We start from the raw sequence: 21,217 nt of genomic DNA on the forward strand, positions 1-21,217 counted from the left end.
AAGGTCCCCTCTTTTTCTCACACCAAACTGTATTGCCCCCTGCCTCCTCCCCATGTCCTTTTGCTCAAACAGTCATTCTCTTCACATTGAGCTTCTAAGCAAAATAAAACAGGGCAAAGCCAGGGGGAAAGAGAGGGACACGTTTATGGATTCTGGGCCCCTCCCACCTTCTAGAGATGCTCCAGCCCATCCCTAAATTATGGGCCAATGAGAGGACCTCATTCACCACTCATGCGCTCCTTCTACAATAGGTAAGGAGAGGGAGGCAGAAGGAGAAAGATATATGAACAAGAGGGAAATAGGCAGACAGAGTGCATTTGTTTTGGGGACTAAATGATGAGAAACTAGAGGGTTTTCGAGTAAAAGGGAATACAAAAGGAAATTAAGTGGCGGATAGACAGACAAAGGAAGAGAGAGATGAGAAGAGGTTGTGGCTGTAGCAAGTGTAGACATCCTCCTGAAGAAACAGGTTTGTCAGAGTTACAGCACTAATAAAAAAAAGAGGAAAAAGGCCCATTTCCCCCCCTCATCTGACACAACGAACATCAGATAGGTCAGAAGAAAGCGACCTTCCAGCAGTCAGTATAGGTGTGGCTGCAGACAGGTGGACGGTCCGACATGCTGCATATGCTTCTGCTTCTCTGCGTGGCTGACGGAGTTACGGCATCCACCCCTGGAGTCTGGGCTTATGGCCGGATGCAGAACAGGCAGGGAGCAGCAGCCACGCTGTGTCCAACACCGTGCCAGTGTGAGCAAAACGGGATCTTTGTCATGGTGGACTGCTCAGAGTTGGGACTGTCGTCTGTGCCAACCGACATCAGCCCTCTCACCACTTATCTGTGAGTAACATTACCTTGAAAATAATGCACTTCTTCGTTATCTTCTCTCTCTCCCCCGTTTTTATTGTTGCGGCCTGTTATTGGCGGATTTCTGAATCTCACAAATCATCCCCCATAAACGATGAATTTTCTTTGAAAAATGCAGGTTGTTGTTATTGATAAGTGGAGGTCCTTCCTGTTGAAAACAGCAGTAGCAGTAGGCAACAGCTGATTGCGTGTGTGACCTGGGACAGCAACACAACCAGCTGGGAAGTGTGTGTCTGTATGTGTGTGGGGGCACATTATTCCCTGTGTCTGTACTATATTGTTTGTATTATATAAAAATAGAACAATTACTGTGTATTCCATTTGGAGTGTAAACACCGTTGGTGCTCTGTTTATTTATTTTATAATGCCTGACAAAGGATTAGGGATTCAATTACAATTAGCAAGGGTTGTGGAAAAGTTGACAGACTTTAAAAAAACATATTGAGTGCATGTTTGAAAGGTTGGCTTTAGGACATGAGACTTAAAGTAAATACTATTAAACATGACTATTAGCATTAGTCGTCAAGCCTTTCCTATAATGACTTTCAGGTATTTTACCACCTCGCCACTCGCCAGAAGTGTTCAACAGCAATGGGAGCACACAGAATGTAAAAGACTTTCTTACGAAGCTGCCAGAACCTTCAAATTGCTTTTCTACACAAGCCTCTAAGGACAGATTAGAAGCACCTCGTGATAACTGATATCGAGGTGATTGAAGTGAAATCCAGGAAACAGTGATGGAGCAGTTACTCACATGAGGATCTGCAAGTATTACTGGGGTGGGGGAGAGGGAATTCAGAGGGAGTAAGAAAAGATCAAAAGTTTATGTCGTAGACAAAAAAACAGGGATACAAAGGACAGCTACATGAATGATGCCTTAGTCCACATCTGTGATGGGAGCATCCAATTTCCAGATTTCCTTGTGTTCATTGGGGATCTGGGGTCAAACTCAATCCAGGAATCACTCAATGAGAACATCTGGCCCCGTGCCCAACAATGAGCACACAAAGTCAGCACACACAAGCAATGATGAAACTGCAATGAATCTGAGCGCAGCATTGACCTGAGACTCCTTCTGTGCACTACTCTTTACTTTATGACTGTAACCACACACAGATACACTCATGAACACACATCATTCACTACAAATACGAGAGTAATTGTTCATTTCCCCTCATTACCTAACACTGGAACTGGACCAATTAGTGAGTTTGAGGGGCGATTTAGAATAAGATAAATAAACTCTGCGACCAACCGCACACGCCCACACACAGTCACACAAACACACATGCTTACTGCAAGAGGAGCACATTAAATGAGGAAGATGCCGACGCGGGACAGGAGTGGAAACGTGCAACAATATATAAAGATGCCTTCAACGGGACTCACGACTGATGTTTTGCTTTGGCTATAAACATCATACCACACAAGCAAAACAAAACCCCCACCTTAACTCAGGACAAAAGACAGAAAAGTGCAGTTTCAGGTTTCGCCCTGACCTATGAAAGATTACAACAGCGACAAGTGAGCTCAATCCCCACCAAGCTCGAACAGTCTGAGGAGGTCCACAGGTCACAAGGATTTGCTTGGGAACAGTCCACATTACAAACCTGATCCGCATGAGGTTTTGAAACTGTATGACATCACCCTGCCGTGTCATCAGAGAGCCCTTCAAAGAGAGCACAATATGCTTTTGCAAGCGAGAGGCCAATCCAGCTACAAATGGCTCATCCTATTGTCTGGTGTTTATCTGCACATTTGGCAGAGTCCTCTGTAAACAGGTAGATGCACGATGTAATTGTAATCAGTTCAGTGCCATGTCATACGGGTTGACCCTGGGGAGGAATTTAAACGGTGCGCCAAGCAAATCTGACCAGAAAGTGCAGGGATTTTTGTAGAAAAACTTTTCCAGGGGCGATGCATAAAATGAGCTGTCATGTGAGACGTGCTGAAAGACTGTCTCTTTGATATTAGATGAGAGAAGAAAGCCTCGGGGTGTGAGTCTCCCTGCTTGTGCTCTAATGTGTGTTAGGTTAGAGCACATTGCATAAAGCACGCACGTTAGCTTCATGCATAGGTGAAAAGGAAAAAAGAGATGGTGTCGGGGTTACCCAAGAAAATAAAATGGACTTTTCATAGAGTGAGACCATTTGTAAGCAAGTCTGAGGCTGTCTACTACCACAATTGAGCAGTGATTGGGTGATTCTTTTTGGTAGTGGTAAACTTCTAACGGAAACTGCGGCCAGTACAGTAACAGACAGAGGAAACCCATGCAGTGTGTGTGCATGTGTGCGTGTGTGTTGGTGTGTGTGTGTGTGTGCATACGTGCATGCGCAATTGAAGACCACCCAGACTGCTGAGGAAATTATTTTTTCCAGCCAGTTGAAATGAAGCAGGAATATAAAATGAACAGGAGGAAGATGAAAAGGGAAAACCAGAGCAGGAGAGGTGAAAATTGGAGTATGATTATACTACGAGAAATAATAATTGAAAAGTTCCAAAGACTCACAAAGAACACACACAGAGACACAGAGTAGACAACATCCTTCCTCTGTGTGGTGGCAGCAAATGAAACTGTCGTGTGCGTGTCATTTAGGTATTATCTTGATGGAATGATTCCTATCATGAGTGACCGGGGGTCACACTGTAAACATCACGTCTGAGACAGAGACAGATGGAGAGACAGAGGGGTGAATGGGGGGCAAGATTAACTGGTAAATGAAGAGAATAGAAGAAACCTACAAAACAAGAAGAAAGGGCTTGTATGAGAGTATGTGTGTTTTTTGTGTGACTGTCAACGGTGGGCCCCGTGTCTGGCAGCTATCAGCCCCAACATCAGTGTCCCTGGCTCCAGACGTCTCTGTATAGTAGCCTCCTTTCTCATACACAGTCCTCCCTTGCTCTCTTTTCCAATCTTTCATTGGCCAAATACTGTCCTTTCGTTATTTACCGCGTACAAGAAGTATACCTTGAAAAAAGTATTGGCAACAGGTGCAATCAAGTGTAAAATCACTGATGTTTGATGTAAAAAAAAATGCATGATTATATCCTCAGGACAGTGTGGCATGAGCAAAGTCAAAAAGGCGTAAATGTGGATAGTGGATGGCCCGGTGGGCAGGTTTACATTCAAATGAAGTCGACTCACTACTAGCTGTGATCAGATAGGAAAGAATAATGCATCTCTGGTTCTAAAAAAGGACAAACAGAATGATGAATGCATCCACAAAGAAGAGGAAGAAATGTTATCTTTCACTATTATTTCCTTTGTTTCCTCCTTCCTGTAAAGCAGAAGCATTTGCCTCAGGTGTTAATTTCTCAACTCTCCCCTGGAGGCCCCCACAGAGAACATGGAAAGTCACTTCCGTCGGAAAGAAAACTGATATTTGGGCCAGAGGGGTATTGGGTAGGCAGTTAGTGTTCTTCTTTGTGGTTTGCTAGCATCAACCTGGGAAGCTCTTAAATGTCTCTCCGGGCCAGACGGTAGATAGACGCATACAGTATGGGCAACAATGGACACAATGGCATTTTCCAGCCACAGAATAAACAGAGGCCACAGTGTACTGTGGCTCGTAATCGCAACATAGCATCTTGAAGGGAACATGGGTGAGAATGTGGATCACGGAGGTTTATTCACCAGGGCCTTCGGTCTTGTTTGAAGGGCCTTTCACTGTATTCACATTTACCATTCACGTATTCAGGGGTGTCACAAGATCTCACAAGATTAAAACATGACAACAGTTCTCCTTCAGAAAAAAACAGTCTTGTGATAATAAATAAATAAATTAATCACACAATAAATGAAAATTAACTTGATAATTTTGCCAGAATCTATATATATTGCCATGTGCACGCGTCTGTTTTCCTCTTCTCTCGTCTCCAAACAGGCAGAAAGAGGGTTCACTCAGTGATTGTTTTCAGCCCCTGGGCGCATTTGCTCCATAAAACAATGGCACGAACAAAGTGAGCCCTTCTGTCAGTCAAACAGTCTCTTTGTGTCTGTGGGGGGAGCTGTGGCACTAGCATACACATAGCAGAAGAGTGTCATCTCTGAGGAGCAATGCAAGCTAGCGTAGTAGAAATTTGGAGGGAAAAAGATGCTAGCAAAGACAAATGCCACAGCCCCCGTGTGGTAATATTTCGGCTTCAAACCATGGGGGAAGACGACACATCAAGATGCAGAGCCTTCGTCCCGACAGTCAACATGCACTGAGAAGTTTGATCAACAAAGTAAATGCAAATGGAACAGTGGAAAAAGGATGCACGCTCACTGAATGTGCAGTTTGCAAGATCGCAAAAAAAATGCTGGTCTTTAATACAGTTGAAAAGCCAGCATTTCAAAAAATGCTGCAAACGTTTCACAGTACGCATTACCTGTGAGAAAATACAGTACAAACATACATCTCTCTCTCTCTCGCTATATATATGTATATGTATATAAATATCTAATTATTATTATGTCATCATAACCCCCACAAATGAATGAGTGAATGTTATTATAACATTAGTGGTTAATTTGGTCTCAAAATAAATAACTAAATCATGGGAGCTCCCTGTGAGCTCATGAGCTTCCTCTGTTGGCTTCCTTTGTAAGTTGACACCGTGAGTCCGACTGTTATATTGAGTAATGACCTCCTGCGATTTCCAATAGGTTGGCAAATTTGTCGTGAGTTACAATGTAACTGTGATTGTTTTCTGCCAAAGAAAAGAGCTACCGTTTGCTCACCGGCTCGTGAGCAGCACAGAATTTACATGATTAGTGGGAGTTCTCAAGTAAACAAGAAGAATATAAAATGTTCGTACTATGTAAAACGATTGCAACTATTGCATTGTGCAGTGATTTTATTGTAAATTAGAATGCATATTTTTCAACATTTTTCGACAACATACTCAACAGTTAGAAAATGTTCCTACTCACAGTTCCTAATATAGGACCACTTTTAAAATACCACAGTACGGCTGTTTTCAGTACTACTATAGACTCAATTGGCTGACATTGTCGAATAATTTTATTAACTTTTGTCCGGCCATCTATGCTGATACTGGCGGTGTACCCGCTGGGTGAATACTTTTATGTTTAGTGGCATAGTATGCGTGACGCAATGACATGGGGGCTTGGAATGTGCTCCCTGTGACGTGAGGAGGATGAGGGGTGCCTCTGACAGAGAGAATTCAGAAATCCGACATGGCCCAAATTCCGACGCTGCCCCTTGCCGAGCTTGGGAATCCATGGGAATGTTTGCACGTGTGAGTGCTCTCATGAAGCCGTAGTTTTCACTTTTTCACTACAAAGATGGCATTGTCCTCTGCAGTCATGCAACTGCCTTAGCTGTATATAGTAAACCCTCGTTTATCACACTTAATTGGTTAGACACCCGATCATGATAAGTGAAATTTCCGCAAAGTAGGATTTGTTATCTATAAATGAAATATTTTTGTAGTTAGAGCACAGAAAACCTGTTTACGACCATCTAAATGCAGTTTTTAACATTGTTAGAGCCCTGCAGACATGAAATAACACTCGTATTAACCAGTGTCGCAGATATAATATATATATGTATATATATATATAATAATAATAATAATAATAATAAATAAGCCATTTCAGACAAAACCAGTGCTCGTGTGTGTTGCAGTAAATGTGTTCTGAGTGTGTGGAGGACAGGAAGTGATGTCAGGGGTCAGAGTTGAGTTGTAGCTTGGCATGGGTTACAGCTGCAATAGTAGCTGGTGTTATTGCTATGATTATTAGGATTACAATTATGATTTTATATTATTGTGCCTGTTGTGAGGTAATTCAAAAAATGCAATAAAAGCCTGTTGTTCCGACAATCAAGTCTGGCACTTGCACAGTATTTCACCAAACAAATATTACTTGCAAATAAATAGTAATAGTAATAAATACTAATGTTCCTGACACCTTGTGACCAGTGTCGAATACTACATATCACAATTTGAATGTGTCTTCTTAATGCCTTAAATTTTTATTTTAGTTCATTTAGCCAGTTTTATGATCGAAAATGCTTAAGTTAGGAAAATACGTAAAACTCTCTTAAATATCCTTTTTTTTCTCTTTACTGATAAGCCATATTCAGCCACAAAACAGCATTATTTTTAATTAATGTTTGTGAAAAAACCCGTGTTAGAGTAAAGCAGTGAAATTCAAACTGCAATGTGACGAGGGACAACGGTACATGCGCAAACTGTAAGCAGAGTGGTTTCAACACATGCACCTGTAAGCAGTGCAGCTTTCAATTGTAATGCCATATGGTATTTGGGTTGGATAACACATCCAATGCATTGAAGGCCTTTTTCCAATAAAGAACATGATATCCTAAAGGACACAGATGGCAAACTATAACCAGAATCTTATGCTCTTGCAAACCTCTGAATTGTTTAGCTTCCTCGTGAAAAAAGAAAATACTTTTAACCACCATTCATGGGAGACAAGATTTATGGAATAGGGCTCCCACAAACCGCACCAACCACACACATTTAGTGATCAAGGGACTGTATTGCATGTGTTCTTTTCACTGTCATGAACAAGACATTGTTGCTTTGCAAAGTGATTTAATCTGGTCTGAACTTTACACATTTGAGTCTATGGAAATATTTAACAAAGAAACATTCAGATGTTAGACAAGAAAGGATTGAAATGAAGATGGGATCTGAAGAAATGGAGCACATGGAGACACATGATATGCAGGAAAAATGGTAAAACCAATTTCAAGAGTAAAACTGGAGGTAAAAGTGAAATGATGTAGAAGCAGATGGTCAGATGTAGTGGTCAGATGGCAGCGATAAGTCTTGGGGTAGTGAACTCCACAGGTGTGGTTTCCATCTGCTGGGAAATTGTGGCACTGTGACGAGATTTACTCTTATCTCCATTAGAGTAAAGAGAGTAAAGGCCATTCTGATCCTGATTACATGTCAGAGAAGGAGAAAAGAAAATCTGGGCCTTTTACATGCATGGCACATAGCCAAACTAAATCTCTTTAAACTGACAGCAGCCACATGTCTTCGTTGGTATGGGGTAAGATTTCCTCAAGTGCTGCTCAATGTTCTGTTCTAGATGTTATCTGTGGGCACTGAAATATACAGTATGCAGCAGATGAGTTGATGCTAGATCTGTGAAGGCAACATAAGAGGAGGAGTGAGCCAGAAGCATATTTCCAACTGGATCCAGTGTCCTCCTGTTTCTGCCATTCACCCAAATGAAGTCATAATAGAGCCCTACACCAACACTCATCAGGTTTCATTCACCAGAGCCCCTGGGAATCTGTGTCAAGTGTGCAGAAAAAAACACCTCTATCAGAGAATCAGGACGTTCGGATAAATAGTGAAATGTTAATCCTTTCATTAGTAGCAGATTGCTAGAGGGCGTGTTTTTGAGAATTTGTCTTTACGTAGTTTACATTTGGTTTACAAGAGACTTAAATATGTAATGTAAAGACCATACATGTTTGGAAAATGATGCATATGAAAACAGTAGATTAATGGACTATGAAGGCGACTTTTGCCCTCCAGAGCTGTGTCCAACTCACAACAGCTGCCTGTCAGTCTTGTCCACATGTTGGAGGCAGTTGCAGAAGCATGTTGTGTAGCTCACACTGTTCCAACACTTCCTGTTCCATTTCTGAAGTGCTTGACCTTTCACCCGTCTCCACTCTGTCTCATGACAGGGTGTGTGTGGGAGGACAAGGAGCAGCCATAAAAGCATGTATGTGCCCCTGCGTTCTGTGTGCGTGCAGTATACCAGCCGATGAAGACGTCCCACAGGGCATGAGTGTTTCCAATGACATGACCTCAGACTAAACAGCCGCTTTCTCGGCCAAGACATCCGCCTGTCACTCACACCGGAACCACAGCAGGCGGAAAAGAACACAAAAAATGAGAACACGAAAACACAGGAACATCTCCCCTTTCTGCCTTGTTATCTTCTTATCTTTCTCGTCCGTCCTCTCCATTTCCTCTGCTCTTTTGTAGCCTAGTCCTCCCCGTGGACCTACTCATCCAGGTGAAAGGCTTCCTTACACTCTCCCTTGCTCTTTGTGGCCTATGAATGAGAGACAGGGGAGAATAAGAGAGGGACAGATAAAGAGAGTTCCTTCTGACACAAAGAGCAGTGTACCCCTCCCAGGAAGTAGACAAGAGCGGGAACAAGAAGACACATCTTTAGAGGAAGGAGGAGGGGAAAGAGAGCATTGTAGTCTCCTTCCTGAGTCTTTGTGTACGGGAGCGTGTGCACATATGTGCGTGCAAACTCGTGTATAACTACAAGAGAAACTGAGTGCCAAAGTAGTCGGATCATTCCGATCATAAAAACCCAGCGCAGACACCTCACCCTCACATATTATGCACACACACTTTGCTCTAACACACACACGCACGCACACAAGCCATTTAGGCCCTGTTTAAGGCTGCAGTTCAGCATCGACTACTAGTTGCATTATGTGAGATAAAAAGGTCCTCTTTCATCGTAGCTTCCACTCTGTCAAAGAACTAAGCAGAGATGATCTGAGTGGTTGAATGCAACTGACGACACGGCTTTCCACCAGACTTCCATTATTTCAGGTTTCATTACAGATAAGCTGCCTTTCAAAGGCATGAATCTTGCTGCCATTATTGGTAGCTTGGTTAGAAAGACTGCTTTGAACAAGGAGGACATAAATTTCCAGGGGTATAAGAAAAGACCTGAGGCGATGGCTCTTTTGTCACTACATTCTATTACACAAGTGTGACTCATGCAAAAATAACCTTCCTAAGGGCAAGATGCATATTTGAGTGAATGCTCAAAGATATGCATGAATATAATTGCTATTGTTTTTCTAAAAATAAAATAAATACAATATTTTTTACTACTATACTTATAATTCAATTTCTACTTTGCGATTGCTTTTTTGCATTACACCACATAGCCAATTGGCACACATGCAGGAAACAACGGTGTGAAAAAGTGTTTGCCCCCTTCCTTGAAAACCACTGCTGAACAAACAAAACAAAAAAAAGTGAAGGCTCATCTCAATTTTGCCAGAAAACATCTTGATGACCCCCAAAACCTTTGGGAAAATACTCTGTGGTCTGACGAGACAAAAGTTGAACTTTTTACACGGTATGTGTCCCATTACATCTGGCATAAACGTAATTCCGCATTTCAGAAAAAGAACATCATACCAACAGTAAAATATGGTGGTGGTAGTGTGATGGTGTGGGGCTGTTTTGCTGCTTCAGGACCTGGAAGACTTGCTGTGATACATAGAACATTAATTCTGCTGTCTACCAAAAAATTCTGAAGGAGAATGTCCGGCCATCTGTTCGTAACTTCAAGCCGAAACCAACTTGGGTCCTGACCTGAATCCTATCGAGATTAAGATGAGTGTTATTTTTTCTCCCTTAATAATAAAAAGTTTCATTTAAAAATTGCATTTTGTGTTCAGTTGTGTTGTCATTGACTAATATTTAAATTTGTTTGATGATCTGAAACATTTAAGTGTGTCAAACAAAATCAGGAAGGGGGCAAACACTTTTTCACATCACTGTAGATATGTCACATTTGGAGGTTTGCTCAAGGGCAGAAAGCAGACAGTCTCAAATGTCCATATTTTTTTCCGCAAGAGTATTTTCTTTCCCCTCTGATTTTAAAGGCAAGTCTTAATTATTTAATTCTGATGCGCTTACAGACTCAAGCTGCTCACAGCCGCTAGGGGGCATATTTGTCTGATCGTTGATTAAATAATGTGGTGATTCTTGTAATATGCTGTGATGCTTCAACATATAGTCCATAATTTCTTTCTTTGCCATTTGAACCTGGTGATATCGTCTCTTAACATTCATACACAATTTCCTGGAGAATTGCAACTTGCTATTGTTTACATGCATTTGCTCATATTGGTATTTAAGTCTTGAACTGAACATACCAGTATTTACTGCGAGACAATGCATTTTCCCTGGAAGAAAAGGTCTCTCTCCTCATCTACTGCTTCTTTTTTTTCGTTGACTGGGAAGGACGTGTATGGCAGGAGCTCTGTTCAAGATACTGGAAATTTTTACTATTTTGGTGCTTTCCTGACTACACTTCATGAACACAAGAGCAGCACTACTTGATGAATCCCTCAATTTTAACTTGGATAGGCGAGAGGTACAGATTCCTTGAAATAAACTAGTTACAAGTGTCGATACCTGCTAGCAAGTCAAGCTAACTGGCTAACTGCTGAAGTTCAAAGGGGTTGCCTAGCAACAATGCCAAACACAAAGCAAAATTATACTGGCTCTGGATTTACGGACTCAAAATCAGAAATAAGGTCAGTCAGGTGTCGAATAAAAAAACAACTCCAGGATTTGAAGATTTTCTCAAGAAGAAGACACCAGAGATTACTCTATTACAAATAGTGCAAGGAATTGAGAATCTGCAATTAAAATCAGTGCAAAATTCTGCAAATATAAAGATGGATATATCGCTTCTGAAAGCAGAAATGTAATTTATTTACAGTAGCCTACAATAGCCTCAGTTTATTTAATGGTGTCACAAACATTATGGAAGAAAATAGAGCACAGAGCAAGGCTATGAAAGCACTAAGAAAAGAAGTCAAGGAGTTGCTCTTAAGGAGGTTAAAAACCCTATAGAAGATATCAAGGCTCTACAGGACGATATTAAGGTATTACTGAATGACAACGCTGTCTTGTGCGCTGCTCTTAAGGAGGTAAAAGACCCTACGGAAGAAAATAAAGCATTATGCAATGATATCAACATTCTACAGGACGATATCAAGGCACTATAGAAGGATAATGCTGCCTTTTGCACCACCCTTGACGAAGAGAAAGAAGCAAAGAAAAATATCACGAAGCAAATGAAAAACGTAATTGATGAGATGGATCAGAATGCACAAATGAATGATGTGGTCCTCATAGGGCTCCAAATTACACCCAAGTCTAGAGATGTTCCTCCAACAAAGCAGCAGATTGCTAACTTCCTAAATTCAAAGGAGGTGGATGTAGATATCAACATACACTCACGTCCCACTATATGGCAGAAACAACACCACACCTGTCATCATTGTTAAGTTCATCAACAGGGAATTAAAAACTGTACAGCTGAAACAGGGAAAGAAGCTAAGAGGCACAAGCATCTGCATGAATGAGCATCTGGCAAAACGCAATGCCGACATCGCCAAGAAAGCACGAGACTTGAGGAAGCAGGGAAAGATACAAAGCACTTGGAGCACCAACAGTAAAATATTCATCAAACTAAATGGAGGTCCAGGAGAAGCAAGAGTGCTTGTTGTCAAATATATCAATGATCTGGATACATATTAAAGATCACATTACTATGACAACAACGATAATGGAGGATATACTATAACCTACAAGAAAGGACCATGCAGCTAGAGGGATTACATTCAACAAGACCTCGACATAATTATCGGGCCAGTTCAACAAAGAAATAAAATGAGGACCTCATGTATCTACATTCAGTGACACTCAGTGCAACACCAAAGACGGAGGATGTGGATATCAACAGGGCAGAAAGGAAAGGATAAAAAGAAAGAAAAGGAAGAAGGGGAAAAAAAACATTTTTTTTAAATAAAGGGGTACCTGTGTAGTGTATACCTATATGTATGTGTGTATGTGTTTGTACACATGTACCTGTATATACACCTGTATATACACTATTAAGACCAGTTGAAAAATTGCTAGAATTTGCATTTTGCACATTTGGATCGTAATGAGGTTTTAAGTAGAGCTATAATATGTAAAAAACAAGAAGGGGGAGTGAGACAAAAAGCATAAGAGTGATTTGTTGAAAACAACAATTAAACTGAAATAGGCTGTTTATCAGCTGATCAAAAGTTTAAGACTATCGCTCAAAAAAATAACAAAAAACTTTCCAAACCAGAACAAAAAATGTTCTCAGTAGGACTCAGTAATGAGTAGCTCCACCGTTCTTGTTAATCACTTCAAAAATTGATTTGGGCATGCTTGATGCGAGTGTTTCCAGGAGGCTAGTGGGAACATTGCTCCAAGTGGTGAAGATGGCTTCACGAAGGGCATCAACTGTCTGGAACTGATGGCCATTTTTATAAATTTCCCTTGCCATCCATCCCCAAATGTTTTCTATGGGATTTAAATGAGGGGAACATGCAGGATGGTCCAAAAGAGTGATATTATTCTCCCTGAAGAAGTCCTTGGACAAGCGAGCATTGTGAACTGCAGCGTTGTCCTGTTGAAAAACCCAGCTGTTACCACACAGACGAGGGCCCTCAGCCATGAGGGATGCCCGCTGCAACATCTGCACGTAAGCAGCTGACGTTTGACGACCCTGCACCACCTGAAGCTCCAGTGTTCCACTGAATGAAAAAGAACCTCAGATCATGATGGACCCCCCTCCACTGTGCCGGGTAGAAAACATCTCAGGTGGGATCTCCGTGTCATGCCAGTAATGTTGGAAGCCATCTGGAACGTCAAGGTTAAATTTTTTCTCATCAGAGAAAAACTTTTTTCCACCTTTCAATGTCCCATGTTTGATGCTCCCTGGCAAAGTCTAAACGGGCAGTTTTGTGGCGTTGAAGGAGACGAGGTCTATCAATTCATTTTTTGTTTTTTAAACCCGACTCCCGCAGTTGCCGTCTGATGGTTATTGCACTGCAGTCGGCACCAGTAAGGGCCTTAATTTGGGTCGAAGACCGCCCTGTGTCTTGATAGACAGCCAACTGGATCCTCCGGCTCAGCGCAGGTGTGATTTTTTGGGATCTACCACTTCACTTTTTTGTTCCATAATGCTCAGGATCTTTCAAAAAATTTTGAATGACTGATTTACTGCACCCAACCTCAGCAGCAATGGCACGCTGCGAGAGGCCTTGCTTATGCAGCTCAACAATCCGACCACGTTCAAAAAGAGAATGGTTTTTAGCTTTAGCCATCAGAGGGCATGACAGTGTGAATGCCCGACAGAAAATGAATATTTTGAGCAGATTTTGTCTTTTATAGCCTGTGGTCTTTTGATCAGCTGATAAACAGCCTATTCCATTTAATTGTTGTTTTCCGAATGACATTCCGATGTCCCCGCTGTCGATCCTGGTTTTGTGGATCAGTGAGTCAATGTCCTGCTCGCTCTTAGCGTACAGCTTGATGTCATCCATGTAGAGGAGGTGACTGACGGTGGCCCCATTCTTAAGTCGGTATCCATAGCCAGTCTTGTTGATTAATTGGCTGAGGGGGTTCAGGCCTATGCAGAACAGCAGCAGGGACAGAGCATCTCCTTGGAATATGCCACATTTGATGGAGACTTGCGCAATTGGCTCAATGTTGGCCTCAAGGGTGGTCTGCCACAGCCTCATTGAGTTTGCAACGAAGGCTCTTAGAGTGGCGTTGACCTTGTACAGCTTCAGGCATTCCAGAATCCATGTACGCGGCATTGAGTCATAAGCTTTCTGGTAATCAATTCAGGCAGTGCACAGGTTTGTTTGTCTGATTTTGCAGTCTCGGGCGACAGTTCTATCAACCAGTAGTTGGTGTTTGGCTCCTCTGGTGTTTTTACCAATGCCTTTCCATGTATCTGTAATGTATTGATCCATGTGCCCACTTATCTTAGCTACTATGATTCCCGACAGGAGTTTCCATGTTGTGGAGAGACAGGTTATTGGCCGATAGTTGGATGGGACTGGTCCCTTCTGGGGATCTTTCAGAATCAGGACTGTTCACCCCTTGGTCAGCCATTCAGGGTGGGTCCCATCCCTCAGGAGTTGGTTCATTTGTGCTGCTAGGCGCTCATGGAGTGAAGTTAGCTTCTTTAACCAGTAGGTGTGAACCATATCTGAGCCAGGTGCTGTCCAGTTCTTCATACCTGAGATTCTTTGTTGGATGTCTGCCACTGTGATGGTTACTGGACCTTGGTCAGGGAGGGTGCTGTGGTCTGCTCTTAGATCTTAGAACCACTGTGCTTCACTGTTATGTGATGCTTCCCTCTCCCATATGCCTTTCCAGTATTGTTCAGTCTCCAGCCTTGGTGGGTTAGTTCTTGTGGTATTACCTTGCCACTGGGAGTACACTTTAGCTGGGTTAGTGGAGAACCGGTTTATTTTCCTGTCTTCTATTTCTCTTGTGTATCTCCTCAGTCTTGCAGCCAAGACTTGGAATCTTTGTTTGGCAATTACCAGAGCCTCAGGTATACTAGGCATCTCTACTGTACCTCTTGGGCACCCCTTTTCTGGTTGCACCTTTCTGGAGTTTTGACAATTGGCTTACTTCCATCCATGTTGCCTTGATTTTGGCTTCCAACCTTCTCCACCATGATGCCTTCTCCTTGTCCTTCGTGTTATTGCTATGCTTGCCAAGCATCTTCAGGATCACTGTTGTTGTACTGTATATCAGCTCATTGGTTTCAGTGATTGTCGCAGTATGGATGGTTCTTATTCAGCTAGAAGACTTTCTGGTGGTACTTCACTCATTGACGCTAGTCTGTGTCGGGGTTGCAGGGTCTTATCTTAGCCATAGTCTTATCCGTCACACAATCTCTGGGGGGCGCTGAGCGTCTGAGCCGGTATGTCTCTTTGTTCTGTATCGCTCATCATATGAGGTAGTTAGGCGGTAGCGGTAAAGGTCTTGCCTAAGGACCCAACTGGAAGATTATTCTGTATGCCGTATTGTACAATCCTCATTGTACCCTGCTGGATTCGAACCTGGGTGAAAGGCGGCTGCCTTACCAACTGAGCTATCCAGCCACCTTGGTAGCGGTGTATACAGTGTATATATATATACATATATACATATATGCGTACATGTATATATATTTATCTGTGTGTTTATATGTATACATATGTATGTATTACCAATTGATGTGATACAAAGAGGGAGTAGGATTAAATCAACTCTGCTTCATCCTACTCCTTTTCGGACATGTGGAACTGTGACTTCTAACATGAAGCATTCAGTGTATACTGTATGTATGTTCAAAATAAATTAAGCCATAACCGTAACCGGTCAGCTTTGTCTGTCTGACAAATTTCACAACCAAGACTACACACAAACACCTGCCTGCTGATCCCATCTGTTCTCATCAGAGTATTATTCACCCACCAGGGTGGTCTGTCATGCAACCTAAAAAAAGCCTGTGCATCTCCTGATTGGTGTGCTGGTGGACGTGGCCTAGGTAAACCTCAGAGCATGAATGTTACTGTCTTTCATATGATGTGGCCAGATGTTTTGTGGCACTACATTATAGACGATTGTCAAGGAAGCCGACCAGTTTGAAATTGTCTACAAAACAAATGAGGGGCACGTTCACACCTACACAGAGACGGGTCTTTGATCGCATACCTTGGTGGTTCTGCTGACAACAAAAAGTAACAAGTAGACTTTGTAACCTCATGCTCCTGACATTTGAACCATGCAGCGATGGGAAGAGAGAGTGATAGAAAGTGGCAGAAGATGTGGACAGCAAGGGCCCCAGGGGATGAGTGGAAATTTACCTCTGCATCTTCAGGCTTCTATTTCCCCTTTAAGAAAAAAAACCCTGCCATGGGTACCCAATAAATCACTTCAGAAAGTCTTCAAATATCCAGCGCTTTAACTTTCTTGCCTCTTACATTCTCGTGAACACAGGCATACACATGCACACACAGCTTATGAAAAAATACTGAACAATATACTGTATCAGATTAAACGTCTTAGCATATGTGATGGAGTGAGTCATCTATTAATATTATCATTAGATATTATGAATATTGGTCTTAGTCTTTATTTAAACAAGGAGAAACCAAACACCAGCATTTGCTAGTCATTAAACATTTTAACATATAGATAAGTTGAGCAAATTGTGGCTAACTGTAAAACAAAAGGGATGTGTCTCCTCGTCTATGTCTTTCAGTGCTGAGGCAGCTTTAGGAAATTATTCAGCAACAGGCAGACATCTGAGGGACAGAGATTTCCTGTGGGCCTCTGCCATCTGAAAGATGTGATGTCCTGCAGCAATATCAGCCTTATACAGTATATCTACTACAGTGTGAAGGCCAAGGCTCCATCCGGAATATTTACATAAAAAATGAAAAAAAAACACAAGAAACCCCTTTTGTCCACTCCCCCGCTTCAACACACAGGCCATTCATTCATTTTCTATGCCGCTTAATCCTCACTAGGGTCGTGAAGGTATGCTGGAGCCTATCCCAGCTGACTTTGAGCGAGAGGCGGGGTACACCCTGGACCGGTCACCAGTCCACCACAGGGAAACACACAGGCCAACATAATATTTTTCCATGAATGATGTGGTGAAAATTCAACCAGCATCTATACCCACCACATCTGCAGGCTCAGTGGAAAACAATAGGGGGTGTGAAAATGAGCAACACACATCTTGCCACACACACCCCAGCCACATATAAATTGGGGGAAAAATACTATACAAGACACAGATACACAGATACACACATTCTCGATTGCAAAGCTCATACACACCCAGTCACACACAAGAAGCCTATAAAACTGGAATAGAGAAACCTCAGTTCAAATTGTGAAATTCCCATATACTGCGCATATACTGCGCATATACTGCGGTGGCTGCAAAATCTTTAAGCACTCGCTTTCTCATTTTCTTTTGCGGCCGTTTATTTGCGCTGAAAATATCTGCACGTTACAGCACCAGCCGACACAATGCACATGTGGTAGTCATCAATCATAATTATCATGGTTTAAAAAAGCCACAGCTGTTATTTGATTTTAAAAACAAGCCATAGCACAGCGCCTTCCAACGATACGTCAAGTTGTCAGCAGAGGCCTTGGCCTGCAGAGGAGAAATGTCTCTGTGTCTCTCCCCTGCTTCGCAGCAAGCTCGTTGGAGAGCAGAGCCACAGTCAACCTTTCCCTATGACTCACCATTGTGTCTTTATCTTAAAACATTTTCCCCATTGCAGCTTGTTTATTCTGTCTGAGTGAAGTCGTTCTTAGACTTCAGACATTTGTTTATGGCTTCTTTAATCAGGAGCAGACAATAGAGAGTTGTCTCCATCTATAGGTGCATCCCCAAAAGCTGAGTGAAATGCATGCCTGCATACGAGTTGCCTTATTTTAACAATCCTTGTTCAATGATCGAGCAAATACTTTTACAATCAGATGTTGGGATGAGGGTGTATTGTTCGAGAGGGTAATGTGTCCTTTCTATGTTATATTTGATGTCATCCAGTTTTGATTACGTCAGATGTCACTGCTTTTTGTCATTGCCAAAGGAACGTTATCTCTTATGTTTACACTGGTTTAAATCAAGCAGCTGAAAGGATTTCAATTTTTTTTTTTTTATCTAAGGACTGCATAGGAATGGTCTAATCGGCATTTGAAGTCATCACCCTTTCTATACCCTTCATATCCTTTTTTTAACTGTTTGTGTACACTGGTTTGCACTCTTCCGCTTCTTTATATTGGCCCATTGCTACCTTTATGGCATGTTACACCAGCAGCTGTCAATATGCATTTGCGCTCCGAGTTGTCGAAGTGAATGTGTATAATGCCAATCTAGAGCTGTGCCAGCAGAACAAAATATAAAAACAATTCAGACCTCATTATAAAATAAGAATGGAACACAAGTAACAGCCAAGTTGAGTGCAGCAATGGTAATGTCATTAGTGAAATTAAAAGACTGATGGCCTACTTTGCATTGTGACACAATGTCATTAGAGAAACAGCTATTTTTCCATTAACAGGCTGAAGGCATCCCCATATATAGGTATCCTTGACTGACACCTTGAACCTCTCTTAGTTCTGTTCTGCACTTAGACCTCCGGGTGCATAAGGAACATATTAAATGTCAGTTGAGCTATAAAAAGGCAGCTTAATTACAAACCTAACATCCCACAGCAAATGGAGATGCAGAACGTTGCGAGCTCGTCACATGGCAAGAATACACCTCCAAAGACAAAGTGAAAGTGCTACGGATTGCTTCATATCAGATCTTATCCTTGAACTGCCGCAATGGAGTTCATTTCAGAGCAGTTAAATATGACAGCCTTTCGGAATGCAAACATTTGAAAACCAAAATGTTGCCATACAGTTTTCCGAACTCTTCTATAGCTTAATGTATGTAGCTCATGCTAGCAAATCAATCCATTCAGCCAAGCTTAGCTGTCATGACAAACAGCTAGCATGTCAAACCTCCCAACTGCTTAGGGCTTCCAGGTGTGCGATTTACATTCGCTAGACTGGTGGTCTGGCTTTACTGTGTGCAACGGTTAGAATCATCAACACAAAGAAACAAAGACATAATATGTACCTCATTCTAGAAGACGCAAGCAAGACCCTCTGGACTATAATAAAGTCCAAAATAGGGGTGACGTAAACACTATTTTGCACTGTGTTTATCCAAAGACCTTACAAGACTGAGGCCACAATCTTAGATTGTTTTCTACCAGATACTAAAATGTAAGTTGTCACTGTACAATTTCAAATGTTGAAGCAGCTTCGTTGTTGCATTGGTGTGCATGCATAAATGGAAGCACCTAAACATCCCCCTGCTTAATCTCAGTGACCGCAGCTGGGTCAACATTCACCCCCAACAAACTCTCTTAAGTCAGAGTGTGTCAGAGTATCAGAGAATTGGAGTGTGTCGACATAACAGCAATGTGGGGGGTGGGGATGGAGAGGGGTGGTCCCCCGAGGTGCCATGGGGAGATAGGTATGAAAGGAGACAGAGGGGTCAGATCTGAGGAAAACTGGAGTGAGACATATGGAAAAGAGAAAGAGTCATTCGTAAAAAGGAGGAAATTACAGCTGCAATGCAATGCAATGATTCACTGGGGAAATTCTTCTCTTCTTCTAACCTCCTCCTCTAACCTTTGCCGAACTTTTCAACCTCTCTTTGCATCTTACTCCCGACTCTGAATGATTGATCGCCATTTGAAATATGCTTTCTAAACATTTCGAATTTAAATCGCCTGACAATCTTCAAAGACCATTGATAAGGTAGCTTGTGCACAGATACTTTCATTCTGTTGTTTCTCCCTCTCCTCATTTCAGGGATCTCAGTATGAATAACATCAGTGAGATCCAGCCAAGAGCCTTCCATCGACTGCACCTGTTAACAGAACTGTGAGTATGGAATCTTTCAACACATGTTCAGTTAATAACCTTCCATAGTCACAACTCATACATGACAAGGAAGTCATAGCCCGAGCGGCCGATATGTTCGATTGATGACTCTGGCCTGCCTCTTATCTCTTTTACTGAGAAACTGCCTGAAGCAAAACCTAGGGAACCCTGGAATGACTGCTCCACAAAAATCCCATCCCTAGTCTATCTTGCCAGCTGCACATCTCACACACACACACACACACACACACAAGCCTGAGTTGAGACAAAAACGCTAACAGCTACAAAAGCATTATTAGAAATGTTTTGCTATAGTTACTGAGAGATTTATCATTTTGAATGCTTTTCTTGGTGAACCACTACATCTTCCAGTTGAACTGATTGAATTGTGTGTGATACATAAGTACTGTTTTTACCAGGTCACTTTTAACAGGATTTATGAATAATATAATAAGCAAACGGATGCAATTGTCCTTGACACTGACTAAAAGACAAAACTCAGTGAGAAAATCTAAATATTTTTACTCAAAATTATATATAGACCAGTGTGGAATCTGTAATGATCAAGCAGCAAAATCTGCGTCACTTATGTGGGTGTGATTGTGTGTTTAGATATATGCAGTTACCTGTACACTCAACATAAATAGAAATGCTAAATAATTATTATTTTTTTGCTACCATCATACATAAGCTGACCTAAAAGATCTTAAACATTTTCTATGTACACAAAAGGCCTATTTAAAACAAAAATATTTATCTCAAATACACAATACAAATCTGTTGAAATCTGTTAGTCAGCACATCTCCTTTGCTGAGATAATCCATCCACCTCATAGGTGTGGCATAACAAGTTGCTGATGAGACAGCATGATTATTGCACAGATGTGGCTAAGGCTGGCCACAATAAAAGGCCACTCGAAACGAGAATGTACAGTTTTATCGCATAGCACAATGCCATAGATGTCTCAAGTTTTGAGGAAGCGTGCAATAAGAATGCTGACTGCAGGAATGTCCACCAGAGCTGCTGCCCGTAAATTAAATTTGCTCTACCAGAAGCCGTCTCCCAAAGGTGTTCCAGAGAATTTGGCAGTGCACTTAACAATGCAACAATCGGTTTGCATAACCAAAGAATTTCTGCACAAACTGTCAGAAACCGTCTCAGGGAAGCTCATCTGCATGTTCATTATCCTCATCGGGGTCTCGACCTAACAGTTTGTCGTCGTAACCAACTTGAGTGGGCAAATGCTAACATTCGATGGTATCTGGCACTTTGCAGAGGTGTTCTATTC

General features: G+C 41.9%; 1 protein-coding gene across 1 annotated transcript in view; it reads left to right on the forward strand.

The window, feature by feature from the left end:
- The first annotated feature begins 228 nt into the window (after positions 1 to 228).
- Positions 229 to 21,217, forward strand: part of LOC129186872 (leucine-rich repeat-containing G-protein coupled receptor 6) — a 53,610-nt gene continuing 32,621 nt past the window's right edge. Inside the window, exons 1-2 of the mRNA XM_054785619.1 lie at positions 229 to 839; positions 19,857 to 19,928. Coding sequence (XP_054641594.1) covers positions 619 to 839; positions 19,857 to 19,928 — 293 coding nt within the window. The 5' untranslated portion in view covers positions 229 to 618. The remainder of the gene's footprint in view (positions 840 to 19,856; positions 19,929 to 21,217) is intronic.

This window comes from Dunckerocampus dactyliophorus, chromosome 1 (genome assembly GCF_027744805.1).
Source record: "Dunckerocampus dactyliophorus isolate RoL2022-P2 chromosome 1, RoL_Ddac_1.1, whole genome shotgun sequence".
Taxonomy (NCBI): domain Eukaryota; kingdom Metazoa; phylum Chordata; class Actinopteri; order Syngnathiformes; family Syngnathidae; genus Dunckerocampus; species Dunckerocampus dactyliophorus.